Source organism: Homarus americanus, unplaced genomic scaffold, assembly GCF_018991925.1.
Source record: "Homarus americanus isolate GMGI-L3 unplaced genomic scaffold, GMGI_Hamer_2.0 scaffold12528, whole genome shotgun sequence".
NCBI classification, from domain to species: domain Eukaryota; kingdom Metazoa; phylum Arthropoda; class Malacostraca; order Decapoda; family Nephropidae; genus Homarus; species Homarus americanus.
This window is the reverse complement of record NW_024712958.1, coordinates 369,170-383,214: the sequence shown is the minus strand read 5'-3', so window position 1 is coordinate 383,214 and position 14,045 is coordinate 369,170. Positions and strand designations below refer to the sequence as shown.

Here is a 14,045-nt window from a genome sequence, read left to right as displayed (position 1 = left end):
ATATTCACTACACCGATCATCGTTCATCACTTAACCATCATTCATCAGATTCACAACATTATTCATCATTTAGCTTTATAGGACACTTTGTTAAATAACATCGTTAAGGACAAGTGAAGCCTTGACGTGGGACCAAGGATGAGTGGCCTCCTCATAACCCAGGCTGATAGACACGTCCATCACTCCCCTCCTCTATACAGTACCTCATCCTCCTTCACCTCAAACGACCTCTCACCACGGCTACGTTACCTCAAGTACTACTTTATCATATCCTCATCCTCCGTTCTCTCTTCTCCTCTTCCCCTCCCCTTTAACATGGCAAGACTGGCAAACTCCATCACCTTCCTCTCTCTCATCCGCGTGACCTTTCTCGTCACTATACCCTCACCCCTGCCTCTCCTCCCATTACCTCAGGCTATCCCCCCCCTGCCTGCCTGCCAGCCTCCAGCTCCCTTCTGCCTCACATTTAACCCTAACTCCCCCTCAGCAACATGGGAAATATCTAATATTTTCCTGCTTTTCCGGCAGGAGGGGAGTACCCTTCAAGCCCACCTCGCAAAATAAAATATCCTCAATGGCAGTGTTCCACTTACACTGCCATAGAGAACGACACCTAGCATACGACACCCACCTAATAACGACACCTATTGTACGACACCTATTATACGACACCCACCTAATGACGACACCTATCATATGACGCCCACCTAATGACGACACGTATCATACGACACCCACCTAATGACGACACCTATCATACGACGCCCACCTAATAACGACACCTATCATACGACACCTATCATACGACACCTATCATACGACACCCACCTAATGACGACACCCACCTAATAACGACACCTATCATACGACACCCACCTAATGACGACACCTATCATACGACACCCACCTAATGACGACACCTATCATACGACACCCACCTAATAATGAAACCCACCTCATTACGACGCCCACCTTACTTCGTGGTTGCCGCCTTGAAAAATATAACCCAGCACTTTCAAGGCTTAAATACTGTACACCCTAACTGGACGATAATATTCATTAGCAGCATTTCTAAGCGAGAGAGAAAGGCGTTGTTCAATAATAATAATAATAATAATAATAATAATAATAATAATAATAATAATAATAATAATAATAATAATAATAATACCGGTAATAATAATAATAATAATAATAATAATAATAATAATAATAACACAAGTCATGGCTGACCCTAACAAATACCTTCCATTTCCCTGATACTCGTAATCCCTGACCTAGGAGTATGTGTGAGTAAGTGTTTTTTTATATAATACACGAGCGCCTCCCGGAGATGTCACGACCCCGCTAAATTAATAACAAGCTGATGTATCGCGACGGGCATTACCAACGTCGTGTGCAGCTGTGATATATGTAACACCTGTTGAAATGGTCCCACAATGTGTACAACTGTTTCTTAACATTTGTCCTGGTCTTGTGAACTGACATAATAACATCTGATTCCTCGGTGAGTTTGTCATTATCGAGTGAGGCTGATCAGGTCTTTACAAACCAACAAGAGGAGGGAAAAATCAGGTGACCACCATTATGGACAATCAGGTGATCATCAACAGTATGGACAATCAGGTGATCATCAACAGTATGGACAATCAGGTGATCAACAGCAGTATGGACAATCAGGTGATCAACAGCAGTATGGACAATCAGGTGATCAACAACAGTATGGACAATCAGGTGATCATCAACAGTATGGACAATCAGGTGATCAACAGCAGTATGGACAATCAGGTGATCAACAGCAGTATGGACAATCAGGTGATCAACAACAGTGTGGACAATCAGGTGATCAACAGCAGTATGGACAATCAGGTGATCAACAACAGTATGGGACAATCTGCGATCAACAGCACATGGACAATCTGGTGATCAACAGCAATGGACAATCAGGTGATCATCAACAGTGTGGACAACCAGGTGATCATCAACAGACGGACAATCAGGTGATCAACAACAGTGTGGACAATCAGGTGATCATCAACAGAATGGACAATCAGATGATCATCAACAATATGGACAATCAGGTGATCATCAACAATATGGACAATCAGGTGATCAACAACAGTGTGGATAATCAGGTGATCATCAACAGAATGGATAATCAGGATCATCAAAATTATGGACAATCATGCGTGATCATCAACAATATGGACAATCAGGTGATCATCAACAATCAGTTGATCATCAACAATACAGACAATCAGGTGATCATTAACAGTATGGACAATCAGGTGATCATCACAATCAGTTGATCATCAACAGTACACAATCAGGTGATCCTTCAACAGTATGGACAATCAGGTGATCAACAGCAGTATGGACAATCAGGTGATCAACAGCAGTATGGACAATCAGGTGATCAACAACAGTGTGGACAATCAGGTGATCAACAGCAGTATGGACAATCAGGTGATCAACAACAGTGTGGACAATCAGGTGATCATCAACAATATGGACAATCAGATGATCATCAACAGTATGGACAATCAGGTGATCAACAACAGTGTGGACAATCAGGTGATCATCAACAATCAGTTGATCATCAACAATATAGACAATCAGGTGATCATCAAGAGTATGAACAATCAGATGATCATCAACAGTATGAACAATCAGGTGACCAACAACAGTGTGGACAATCAGGTGATCATCAACAATCAGTTGATCATCAACAATACAGACAATCAGGTGATCATCAACAGTATGGACAATCAGGTGATCATCAACAGTATGGACAATCAGGTGATCATTAACAGTATGGACAATCAAGTGATCATCAACAATCAGGTGATCATCAACAATACAGACAATCAGGTGATCATCAACAGTATGGACAATCAGGTGATCATCAACAGTATGGACAATCAGGTGATCATCAACAGTATGGACAATCAGGTGATCATTAACAGTATGGACAATCAGGTGTTCATCAACAGTATGGACAATCAGGTGATCATTAACAGTATGGACAATCAGGTGATCATCAACAGTATGGACAATCAGGTGATCATCAACAGTATGGCAATCAGGTGATCATCAACAGTATGGACAATCAGGTGATCATTAACAGTATGGACAATTAGGTGATCATCAAATGTGGACAATCAGGTGATCATCAACAGTATGGACAATCAGGTGATCATTAACAGTATGGACAATTAGGTGATCATCAACAGTATGGACAATCAGGTGATCAACAGCAGTATGGACAATCAGGTGATCATCAACAGTATGGACAATCAGGTGATCATTAACAGTATGGACAATCAGGTGTTCATCACAGGTTATCATCAGCAGGGTAGGGTGTGTCAGGAGTAGGCAGGGTGTATCAAAGGGTGGCAGGGTGTGTCAGGGTGTGTCAGGTCAGGGGTGGGGTGTGTCAGGGGTGGCAGGGGTGTCAGGGAGTAGGCAGGGTGTGTCAGGGGGTGGGGTGTATCAAGGATGGCAGGGTGTATCAAAGGGTGGGGTGTGTCAGGGTGGCAGGGTGTCAGGGTGGCAGGGTGTGTCAGGATGGCAGGGTGTGTCAGGAGTAGGCAGGTGTGTCAGGGGTGGCAGGGTGTGGCAGGGTGTGTCAGGGTGGGGTGTGTGTCAGGGTGGCAGGGTGTGTGTGTGTCAGGGTGGGGTGTGTGTCAGAGTAGGCAGGGTGTGTCAGGGGTGGCAGGGTGTGCCAGGGTGGCAGGGGTGTGTCAGGGTGGTAGGGTGTGTCAGGGTGTGGGTGTGTGTGTCAGGGGTGTGGGGTGTGTCAGGGTGGCAGGGGTGTGTCAGGGTGGCAGGGGTGTGTCCAGGGGTGGCAGGGGTGTGGGTCAGGGGGGGTGTGGCAGGGGTGTGTCAGGGGTGTGGGTGTGTCAGGGTGGGGTGTGTCAGGTGGCAGGGTGTGTCAGGTAGGCAGGGTGTGTCAGGGGTGGCAGGGTGTGCCAGGGTGGCAGGGTGTGTCAGGGTGGTAGGGTGTGTCAGGGTGTGAGGTGTCAGGAGTAGGCAGGGTGTGTCAGGGGGTGGCAGGGTGTGCCAGGGTGGCAGGGGTGTGTCAGGGGTGGTAGGTGTCAGGGGTGGCAGGGTGTGTCAGGGTGTGGGGGGTGTCAGGGGTGGCAGGGTGTGTCAGGTGTGTCAGGGTGGCAGGGTGTGTCAGGGTGGCAGGGTGTGTCAGGGTGGCAGGGTGTGTCAGGTAGGCAGGGTGTGTCAGGGGTGGGGGTGTGTCAGGAGTAGGCAGGGTGTGTCAGGGTGGCAGGTGCGTCAGGGTGGCAGGGTGTCAGGGGGCAGGGTGTGGCAAGGTGGCAGGGTGTGGCAGGGTGTGTCAGGGGGTGGTGATGGCCTGTACAACACCTGTTATCACCCCAACATCTCCTCCTCCAGGTGTGACCGGCGCAACACCACCGGGCAAAGGTCAGAGAGCATCACTGGCCTTCTAAGCCGTTTGAATGTGACCTGGGAACAGCTGGTGTCCACCCTGCATCCTCTCTGTCAAGGTTAGGTTAGGTTAGTCTCTACCCGCCACCTCGGACTACCCTTGACCCGGCTAACCCACGTCCCTCTCAAAGTCTGTTTCCTTCCACTTCACCCACCAGTCCTCTCCTCCCCATCCTACCCACCAACCCTCCTCTCACCTTCTATCCACTATCCCTCTCTTCCCCTACCCACCAGCTCTCCCTCCCCATCCTACCCACCAACCCTCACCTCTATCCACTATCCCTCTTTCCCCTCCACGTCCCTCCTCCCCATCCTACCCACCAACCCTCTCCTCACCTCTATCCACTATCCTCTTTTTCCCCACCACCAGTCCCTCCTCCCATCCTACCCACCAACCCTCTCTCTCACCTTCTATCCACTATCCTCTTCTTTCCCTACCCACCAGTCCTCTCCTCCCATCCTACCCACCAACCCTCTCCTCACCTTCTATCCACTATCCCTCTTTCCCCTACCCACCAGCCCCTTCCTCCCAGGCCACCCACCAGCTCTCTCATAACACTGGTGAAGCTACAATATCATAGTTCTTACACAATACTAATGATGTTCAACTCCTTACGACTCAAAATACGTGACAATACGGTGTAGGTGTTCTATATATATATATATATATATATATATATATATATATATATATATATATATATATATATATATATATATATATATATATATATATCTGATAAAATCACAGGAAATGGAACAACGGAGTACTTAGCTTATCGTTTTATTGTGATTTGATATATATATATATATATATATATATATATATATATATATATATATATATATATATATATATATATATATATATATATATACATACCCACAATATCATAGTTCACCTCGACAAAGTCTGAATAAACATAAGACGAGTAATAGTCGAGTCGTGTGTGAATACGAGCCAACGTTTATACTGTGTACATAAGCGAGAGAAAAGCCCACACGTGAGCCAGGGACAAACTGTGTGGATTGCGGCGCCTCTCTTGTAATGAGCAAGATGGGTGTTGTGCGGAGTGGATGCTGGGTGTAGTGTGGATGTTGGGTGCTGTGTGGATGTTGGGTGTAATATGGATGTTGGGTAATGTGTGGATGATGGGTAATGTGTAGATGATGGGTGATATGTGGATGTTGGATGTTGTGTGGATTTTGGGTGTTGTATGGATGTTGGGTGTTGTGTGGATGTTGGGTGTTGTGTGGATGTTGGGTGTTGTGTGGATGTTGGGTGTTGTGTGGATGTTGGGTGTTGTGTGGATGTTGGGTGTTGTGTGGATGTTGGGTGTCGTGTGGATGTTGTGTGTTGTGTGGATGTGCGTGAATAATGATGGTGGTAGGTTAGTAGTGTGTGGGTAATGGTGGTGGTGGATCAGTAGAGTATGTGGATAATGTTGGCGGGGCAGTAGTGTGTGGATAATGGTGGTGGGTCAGTAAAGTGTGTGGATAATGGTGGTGGGCCAGTAGAGTGTGTATGAATAATGGTGGTGGTGTACCAGTAGAGTGTGTGGATAATGTTGGCGGGTCAGAGGTGTGTGTGGATAATGGTGGTGGAGTCAGTAGTGTGTGTGGATAATGGTGGTGGGCCAGCAGTGTGTGAATGGTGATTTGTGGTCAGTAAGAGTGTGTGAATAATGGTGGTTGTGGTCAGTAGAGTGTGTGGATTATATGGTGGTGGGCCCAGCAGTGTGTGAATAATGGTGGGTAGGTCAGTAGAGTGTGTGAATAATGGTGGTTGTGGTCAGTAGAGTGTGTGGATTATGGTGGTGGTGGGCCAGCAGTGTGTGAATAATGGTGGTGGGTCAGTAGAGTGTGTGGATAATGGTGGTGGTGTACCAGTAGAGTGTGTGGATTATGGTGGTGGTGGGCCAGCAGTGTGTGAATAATGGTGGTTGTGGTCCAGTAGAGTGTGTGAATAATGGTGGTGGTGGGTCAGTAGTGTATAAATAATGGTGGTGGTGGGCCAGTAGTGTGTGAATAATGGTGGTGGTGGGTCAGCAGAGTGTGTGAATAATGGTGGTGGTGGGCCAGTAGAGTGTGTGGGCGACAGGGCAGCAGGGAAAGGACTGGCCAGATGTCTGGAGGGTTGGGGGCGCTAGTGGAGGTGGTGGGAATGTGTGGCCGCCCCTGCACGGATTGCGGCCCACGGAATCAATACAGCCACGCGCCCACCCAGACTCCTGCTGCTGCTGCTGTTAGTGGGGGAGGGGTTGGGGGGGGTACCCTTGCCCCAACTACACGCCCGTGCTCTCACCAGCTGCTGTTGCTGGTAGGTTGACCGCTGTCCACAGCACGTGTTGGTGTGAAACACAACACCAACTGGTAAGGGTGTTCTAGTGTCAAACATCGTCGTTGCCGTTGTTGTTGTTTTTCAGTTTCTTTGCTATGTTTTAAACAAACAACTGACTTTTGTTCCTTAATCAAACTTAATTTAAACAAATGGTTACAGAGAACTGCTTAACTTTACTGAGGAAATCCAATTGATAAATGGTGCACGAGTCACATTAATCACAACCCTGTTTTACAGAACACTTCGCGGCGTGAAATTATTAATTTCTGGCCGTTTCCATGGCGTTTCTTATTAAAAGGGAAACATTTACTTACAGCTGAAAAAGTAGTTCTTGTTGTTCCCCTGAAGCGCTCTGCCTACCTTGCTGACAAACTTCGTACTCTATCATGTCGACTCCCTTCAACACACACAACGCTTAAAACTCCAAAACGTATATAATGACGTCATTCAAGAAGTGCTCATATTGGTAATTGTATCTTCAACTCTTTTATATCATCAGTCCAGCAGACATGCCTGGATACTATTGTTACACTAAACGTTCACTTATACAGATACACTCGTAAAATGTTATTATCTGCAACTGTACTACACTGGATAGTTTATATAAATACAAATATGTTGTCGGATGTCCTAATTTATTCTGGATCTGCATATAACAGGATTTGAACTGCGGTTAAAATTATTAGCCAAAGTCAAAGGTATAAAATTACAGCCATCTGGCGACACACGATCAAAGCACACGAGCGTATGAAGTATACATTGTACTATTATCGACAAGTGTTAAAAATGATAAACAATAGTGAGCGTCATGTCACATTAAAGAGCAACGAGTGTAACAAGCTGTGAGTGAGAAGCGCCATTTGTTGTTTGCTACCATCTCAACCCCTGACATTTGAACACTCTTCCTCGACCTAAACATTCGCTGCTCTACAACAACGAATACAAAATGACAACCTGAAACAATACAGGCAGAGTGATCAGCAACACTCTGGGTGCTTGTACGCCTTATAAAGTGTACGTTGATGGATGGTGCAATGAGAGGCAACATATGAGACACTGGGCCCATTCTAGACCATAATGGAATGACAAGTTTAGTGACCATCACCAACCATCCTTAAGCAGAAAAATTGATAGTGAGAAAAGTTTATTTTATTTTTTATTTTTTGGTAAATGTCCTGTGTGACCTCTACGTGGCAAACCAGACAGACATGGAACATAGAGCCACCTTGGTTACAGGTACCAATCAGCCACCTTGGATACTGGTGATGGCTATACAGTCGCCTACAAACTTGATTAATAGATATGGCTGCAGCAGTCACGGTACAGCTAACAGCCATGGAACAGCAACCAGCCACGGAACAGCCACCAGCCAGCCACCTTAGTTACCAGGGATGGCTGCATCAGCCAACAAGATCATTTGGTCAGGTAAGGTGACCTCAGGAAGGATAAACAAACTCCAAGATGCATTAATTACACAGTATTACTAGAACCACAAACTTAAAACCACTTAATTACCGCCGTCAGGTGTATCGAGCTTCAGGTAGAATGTATGAAGAGTAATAAAATGGCTGGAAACATGTCAGGCCACCACCAGGGCGATAGGTGAGTTGGCAAGGAGGTAAACACACCTGCAATACTGCCAATGACACCAGGAAAACTGGAGTTAATGTTAAGAAGAGAGATTAGAAGAACACTGACGAGAAGAGGTAATAAAAGGTTGATAAAGTGAGGAGGTAACAATGGTAATACATATAACTGGATGATTTAAAGTAAGTGTAGTAAAAGGTTCACGACTCACAAGGGAGGGATGCAGGTTGAGACAGTGGCAGACTGAGGGGCGTGGGCAGGGCAGTGTGGGCAGGGGAGGATGAGCCGGGCACGTCCCAAGGTCGCTGCTACAGCCACTCCTCTTCCACCACTTTTCTCACCACAACCACCTCTCTCACCACCACCACTTCTCTCACCACCACCATCATCACTTCTCTCACTACCGCCACCTCTCTCTTCACCACCACCAACTCTCTCTTCACCACCACCAACTCTCTCATCACCTCTCTCACCACCACCACCCTATCTCATCACCAACACCACCTGTTACCACAACCACCACCGCCCACAACCACAATTTTACCTCTCCACTGGCAGTACTATACAGTACAGTACCTCCCCAGATACTAAAACACAGCAGACGGTCAATCTAATCTAATCACTTCACAGAGCAGAAGACTTTTTGCCGTACCTGCATATGTATGTATGTATGTATGTATGTATGTATGTATGTATATCAATGAATGAAATTATACGTCTCTTGTCAACAAAAAAATAATAATTACGAGAAAATAGGGAAAGCATGCATGAAATACAAGCCATCACCTGCATCGTAAGAAAGCCATTTGAAAAACAATAATAATAATTCATTACAATCTCCTAAAACCAACAGAAGACATCCATTCCCAATATTCAAAGGATTGCCACTCCGTCGAATAGATTGGAATTTGGTGATTGGAACCATCTACAGGATTAGTGACAAACTGCTTCATACGAAATTCTATTAAAATCCAATCACATTTGAAGAAGTTATTACCTAAAGAAAGACGGGTTCTATAGGGAGCGCAGAAGCTGACGGACTTGGGCTAGATCCTCCAGCTCTGCTGGTGGTAGTGGGGGAGGAGTGAGCAGGGTGATAGGAAAGATGTTTTTATTTCAAAACAAAGAAGAGAATTCACGGCTCACTTTTCATTAAGTATTTTCTCTTAAAGTCGTCCAATTTAAAGTATTTTACTTATGTCATTTATATACTTACAGATGAGCTGCACTTATTTAGTAACGACTTGGTTGAATACGACTTTAACAGCTGTTTTTTCTTATCCTTCGTTGAATCTATTTATTGTTTGTCCTTCACTGTATACCTGCACTGTTTATGTACTACGAGTTGAGGCTACTGTATGTGGCTGGTGTGTTTTGCGATATGTGGCTCCACCGCCCACCAGACAACAGTTAGCAGCCAATGAAGTTCTACTTGGTAATCTATATTAAAACTATAACCATGCAGAAAATGCGTGCATTCACAGATAAAGGAGGACTGGTTATTTAGCATCCTTGGTCTGGTTACCATAGCGAGGACAAAACACGCCAGCCACTGTACCGCATAACTGGTAGCAACTGTACATACATACATACATACATACATACATACATATCTATCTATCTATCTTATCTATCTATCAGCAAGGGGTGGCTGCCGTCCTCACACCCAGTGTTACCACCATACCACACTATCATCTCTTACACCTTCCAAGAGACAATTATGTACCTCCTACAATCCGTTCCCGAAACTAATTAAGTCAGTTAGTCCCCAAGTTTCGGCAGCCACAGTCTGGTCACATATTCATTTGGGTTCAATTGATGCGGCCATGAAACTGGAGGCCGGAGGAACAAGATGCCATTCATCGCCTGTCCCACAAAATCAAAAACTCCCGCGGACTGAGAACCCGGATGAGTTACAGTAATTACTAAGACAATGAACTGGTGTGTGACTTGGCACTGATCTTCTACACGAGTGGTTCCTAGGAAGGCGCGGGGTGGGTTGGTGGGGACGAGGGGGTAAAGAACTAAATATATTTTACTAAAAATATATTCCATAGATCAGGGAAAACTTGCTATTCATTAATCTCAAACTTCATGTAGTATTGCCAGAGATGTCATTCTATATCAGGAGTCCCCCACCAGGATAATGAGACAGTTTTCAGAGATAAAGAAACGTAATACTGTATATAAAGACTGACATCAAAATAAAAACAAAGGTTTAAAAACAGAGTCGGTGTTTGACTGTGTATAAGACTCGTATATTTGCTTGACTGATCTGGGTCACCGTGTTACCACAGAGCTTCCGGAATAGCTACAGATGTACAGTACAGGGGTTAGGTTGTTGGGGTTGAGTTAACTGGGGTTAAATTGACATGGAACCGATATACCAATGTGCAGATCTCAGATTACTGATGTCCTCGTTAAATTAAAAAAAATCTCCAAATTAGTCAAAGCTTCAGAATTATGGAAGTAAGTCTCTGGTGTTGAAATTTAATTAATCTACCCATAATGATTTCAAAATCCCATCATTGGAAAAGTTTAGGGTGAAATATTTTCCTCCTTACCCAAAACTTAGTCAGCAAACAGTGCCGGGATAGTTCCTTTTTCTTCCACCAACCTTTGTTACGTGAAGGCTAAGTATCAAAGGCTGAATATTGAAAATAAGAGGCAGTGTGCTCTTCCTCCACCTCACCAAGAATTCAAATGCTAGCGGAGAGAAGAAGCAATGCCAACCCTCCCATTAATTCCAGATGAAATAAAATTAAACTTCTTCAAATTGTACATTTCTATTGACTTTATTTGGATCTAAAAAGACAATAAAGGCAGTGAAACGGTAACTGAAAAAATGTGCTCTTAGGCACTTTGGTGATCAGGGAGCTCCATGGATTCCAAGTAGTTCATGGACGGTGCAGCTCCACAGGTTAAGGACCACTGTTCTACACTCTCATTTTTGGTGTTTAATTCGGTTAAAATTTATGATTTCCAGCAATAACTCGAAGGCATGAAAAACAATAAACTCATGGTATAAAGAGTTTCTTTACTGAGGAAAACTCCCATACCTAAGTCATCTCTCTCAAAAATAATTCATCTTACGATCCACGAATAAGACTTCAGCTAGTCCGGACACCATAAGCCAAGTTAATAACCACAAACAACGTTACTGGCTTAACTTGTGGTCCCTTAGAACGCAGTTCGACAACAATAACGGGCATCCTCTTCCCTCCGCACCCTTCTCTCGCATCAATACACACTCTCTCTCTCTCTCTCTCTCTCTCTCTCTCTCTCTCTCTCTCTCTCTCTCTCAATCCAAAAATGGACAACGGACAGTGGGAATACGACCCCTTTTCTGTTAGTGAGCTGCCATATCAATCTGGCAAAGTTCTACATAAAAGCAGGATCAGAGACTCGATTCAGTGAAGGGACACAATGCACACCCACTACCATTCTGCCGCTAAGTTACCCGAGTGCTCACTGATGCTGCGGCACATGGCGGTCTGACGAATCTCAACCTGCTAAGCCATCGCCTGTAAACTCAACATTCCCCAATTTTCTAAAAGATTATTGTCATTAATTATTTACAGTAGAATTTGGGTGCAATAAGTATAAGTGTTTCGCCGATATTTTTTTTCAAGTCTAAGATGTTGGTAAAAAGAAAATGACAATTCCTCTTTTAAAATGAGGCGCTAAAAAAAAAAAAAAAACGACCTCTCAACAGAAAAATGAACAATCTCTTTTAAAAACTATATTGTAATATTCTTATTTGGGCCAGGTGTTACGTTCACCTGTAAAAGACTTCATAACTCTGAGGTGGTTTCACACGTTATTTTCCAAGCAAGTGAGTGCAGCTCAATGAAGCTTACACAAGGGCGCTTAAGACCCACTTCTCTACTGGTCAAACTCCCGTGATTCCTTGTTGTTAAGTCGCTCTGTTTTGCTCATTTTTTTGTTAAAGAATCGACGCTGTTTGTGAGAGTACAGACAAAGACAGAGGCTTTAGCATTATCTAGCAACCTCAGTGACGCGGACACGCCACGACGCCCATCCACTCCACGTTGTAACCCCTCCCATGAATGCCACAGGAGAGAGAGAGAGAGAGAGAGAGAGAGAGAGAGAGAGAGAGAGAGAGAGAGAGAGAGAGGTAAAACCCATCATCAAGTATTACGCACTACAGTAATAAACACAACTGCCTCGAACAACAGGTGGTGGTGGTATAGGCTTTCATCCATTCATTCACAGATAAGTTTCTAAAATAAAAAAACAATTATTATATCATTTAATTGAAGTCATCCATTAATAAGACTGAAACGTAACACAGTCAGGTAATTCAGGTTATAAAAATAGTAATAGTCTTCAAGGAGGTCACGAACCAAGTCATAAATCGATCAGTTTAAGTGGATTAGACTGAAAGAGACAACAAAGGTGAGGCAACAGTGGTGTGATTTATAGAGGTGAAGGTGTTTGTGTGGGAGGCCTGGGGAAGGGAGGAGGCTGACGGGAGAGCAGGAGACGGAAAGGAAGAAGGAGTGACACCAGATAAAGTGGAATGAAAAGAAAGAGAGCGAGTAGGAGAAGAATGAAAGCGATAAGAGAAAAAGAAACACGAAGATCAGGAGGCGGCGGCGATGATGATGATAATATTGTTGGTGATATAATGAAAATAATGATTATGATGATGACAGAAGAGTGAAGGAGATGATAGTATACTGGGGTGATCCACACACACACACACACACACACACACACACACACACACACACACACACACACACACACACACACACACACACACACACCCCTTGTCTTGTTTACCCTGCGCTTGTGTTGTTTGTTCCTTCACTTTAAAACATCAACAGCAGACTTGAGAGAAGTGCTGGGGGGTGAACAGTAGTACACCACAACAGCCACAGTGGCGTAACTCCCACACAACAGCGTATAATAATAACCACAATTTCCCCGATTCTTTAATATTTTTATGACATCCGCTCAGAGAATATGAGATCCTGAGTTTACGGAAGCAGGTGCGACGGACGGACGGACGGACGGACGGACGGACACACACACACACACACACACACACACACACACACACACACACACATCGACCTATTACTTATATACACACTATAAGGGAACTTCAGCAATTGGGCTTAGATAATATCATAGTAATAACTGTTCAAAAAGTTTGCCTCTAACACACGAGAGAGAGAGAGAGAGAGAGAGAGAGAGAGAGAGAGAGAGAGAGAGAGAGAGAGAGAGAGAGGAGGAGGAGGAGGATTAGGAGAGGAACGATGAGGAGAAAGAAAGTTAACTCAATATTCTTAAACTAAATCCTAACATTTGTCCAACAAAATTAGTTTTAAAGCCGAACCAAAACCCACAAAATACACCTCCATGGCAAGACTCTCCCTCCCCTCACCCTCCAAGTAAGATTGACTTAACGGACAGACGGACAGGAGGAAATTAAGCTTGAGAAGAATATCATATCCCCGAGATCTTAATTCCCTTTAAGTTACATAATCATACAAGATAAATCGGATTGGTATGTTTTCTACAAGTTGACGTTCCGACGCTGTACGACGGACGGACGGAGAGAGGCAGAATACTTACCCCCTTCCTCCCCCCAATTCCTGTGACAAACTTCTCCACACAAAAACGA

At 44.4% G+C, this 14,045-nt stretch overlaps 1 protein-coding gene across 1 annotated transcript; it reads left to right on the top strand.

Annotated features, from left to right (window-relative positions):
* The first annotated feature begins 2,346 nt into the window (after window positions 1–2,346).
* On the top strand, window positions 2,347–3,375 carry LOC121865398 (probable basic-leucine zipper transcription factor S). Its single transcript, XM_042364754.1, has 2 exons — window positions 2,347–3,086; window positions 3,234–3,375. Exons 1-2 carry the CDS (start codon window positions 2,347–2,349, stop codon window positions 3,373–3,375), a joined length of 882 nt encoding a protein of 293 aa, XP_042220688.1.
* Window positions 3,376–14,045: the final 10,670 nt, after the last annotated feature.

Excerpts from the sequence above, each read along its gene's own strand:
- LOC121865398 (XM_042364754.1), top strand. The coding sequence starts at position 2,347 with ATGGACAATCAGGTGATCAACAGCAGTATGGACAATCAGGTGATCAAC. Across the intron at positions 3,087-3,233 it reads ATCAACAGTATGGCAATCAG|TATGGACAATCAGGTGATCA; the intron begins GTGATCATCAAC and ends GATCATCAACAG.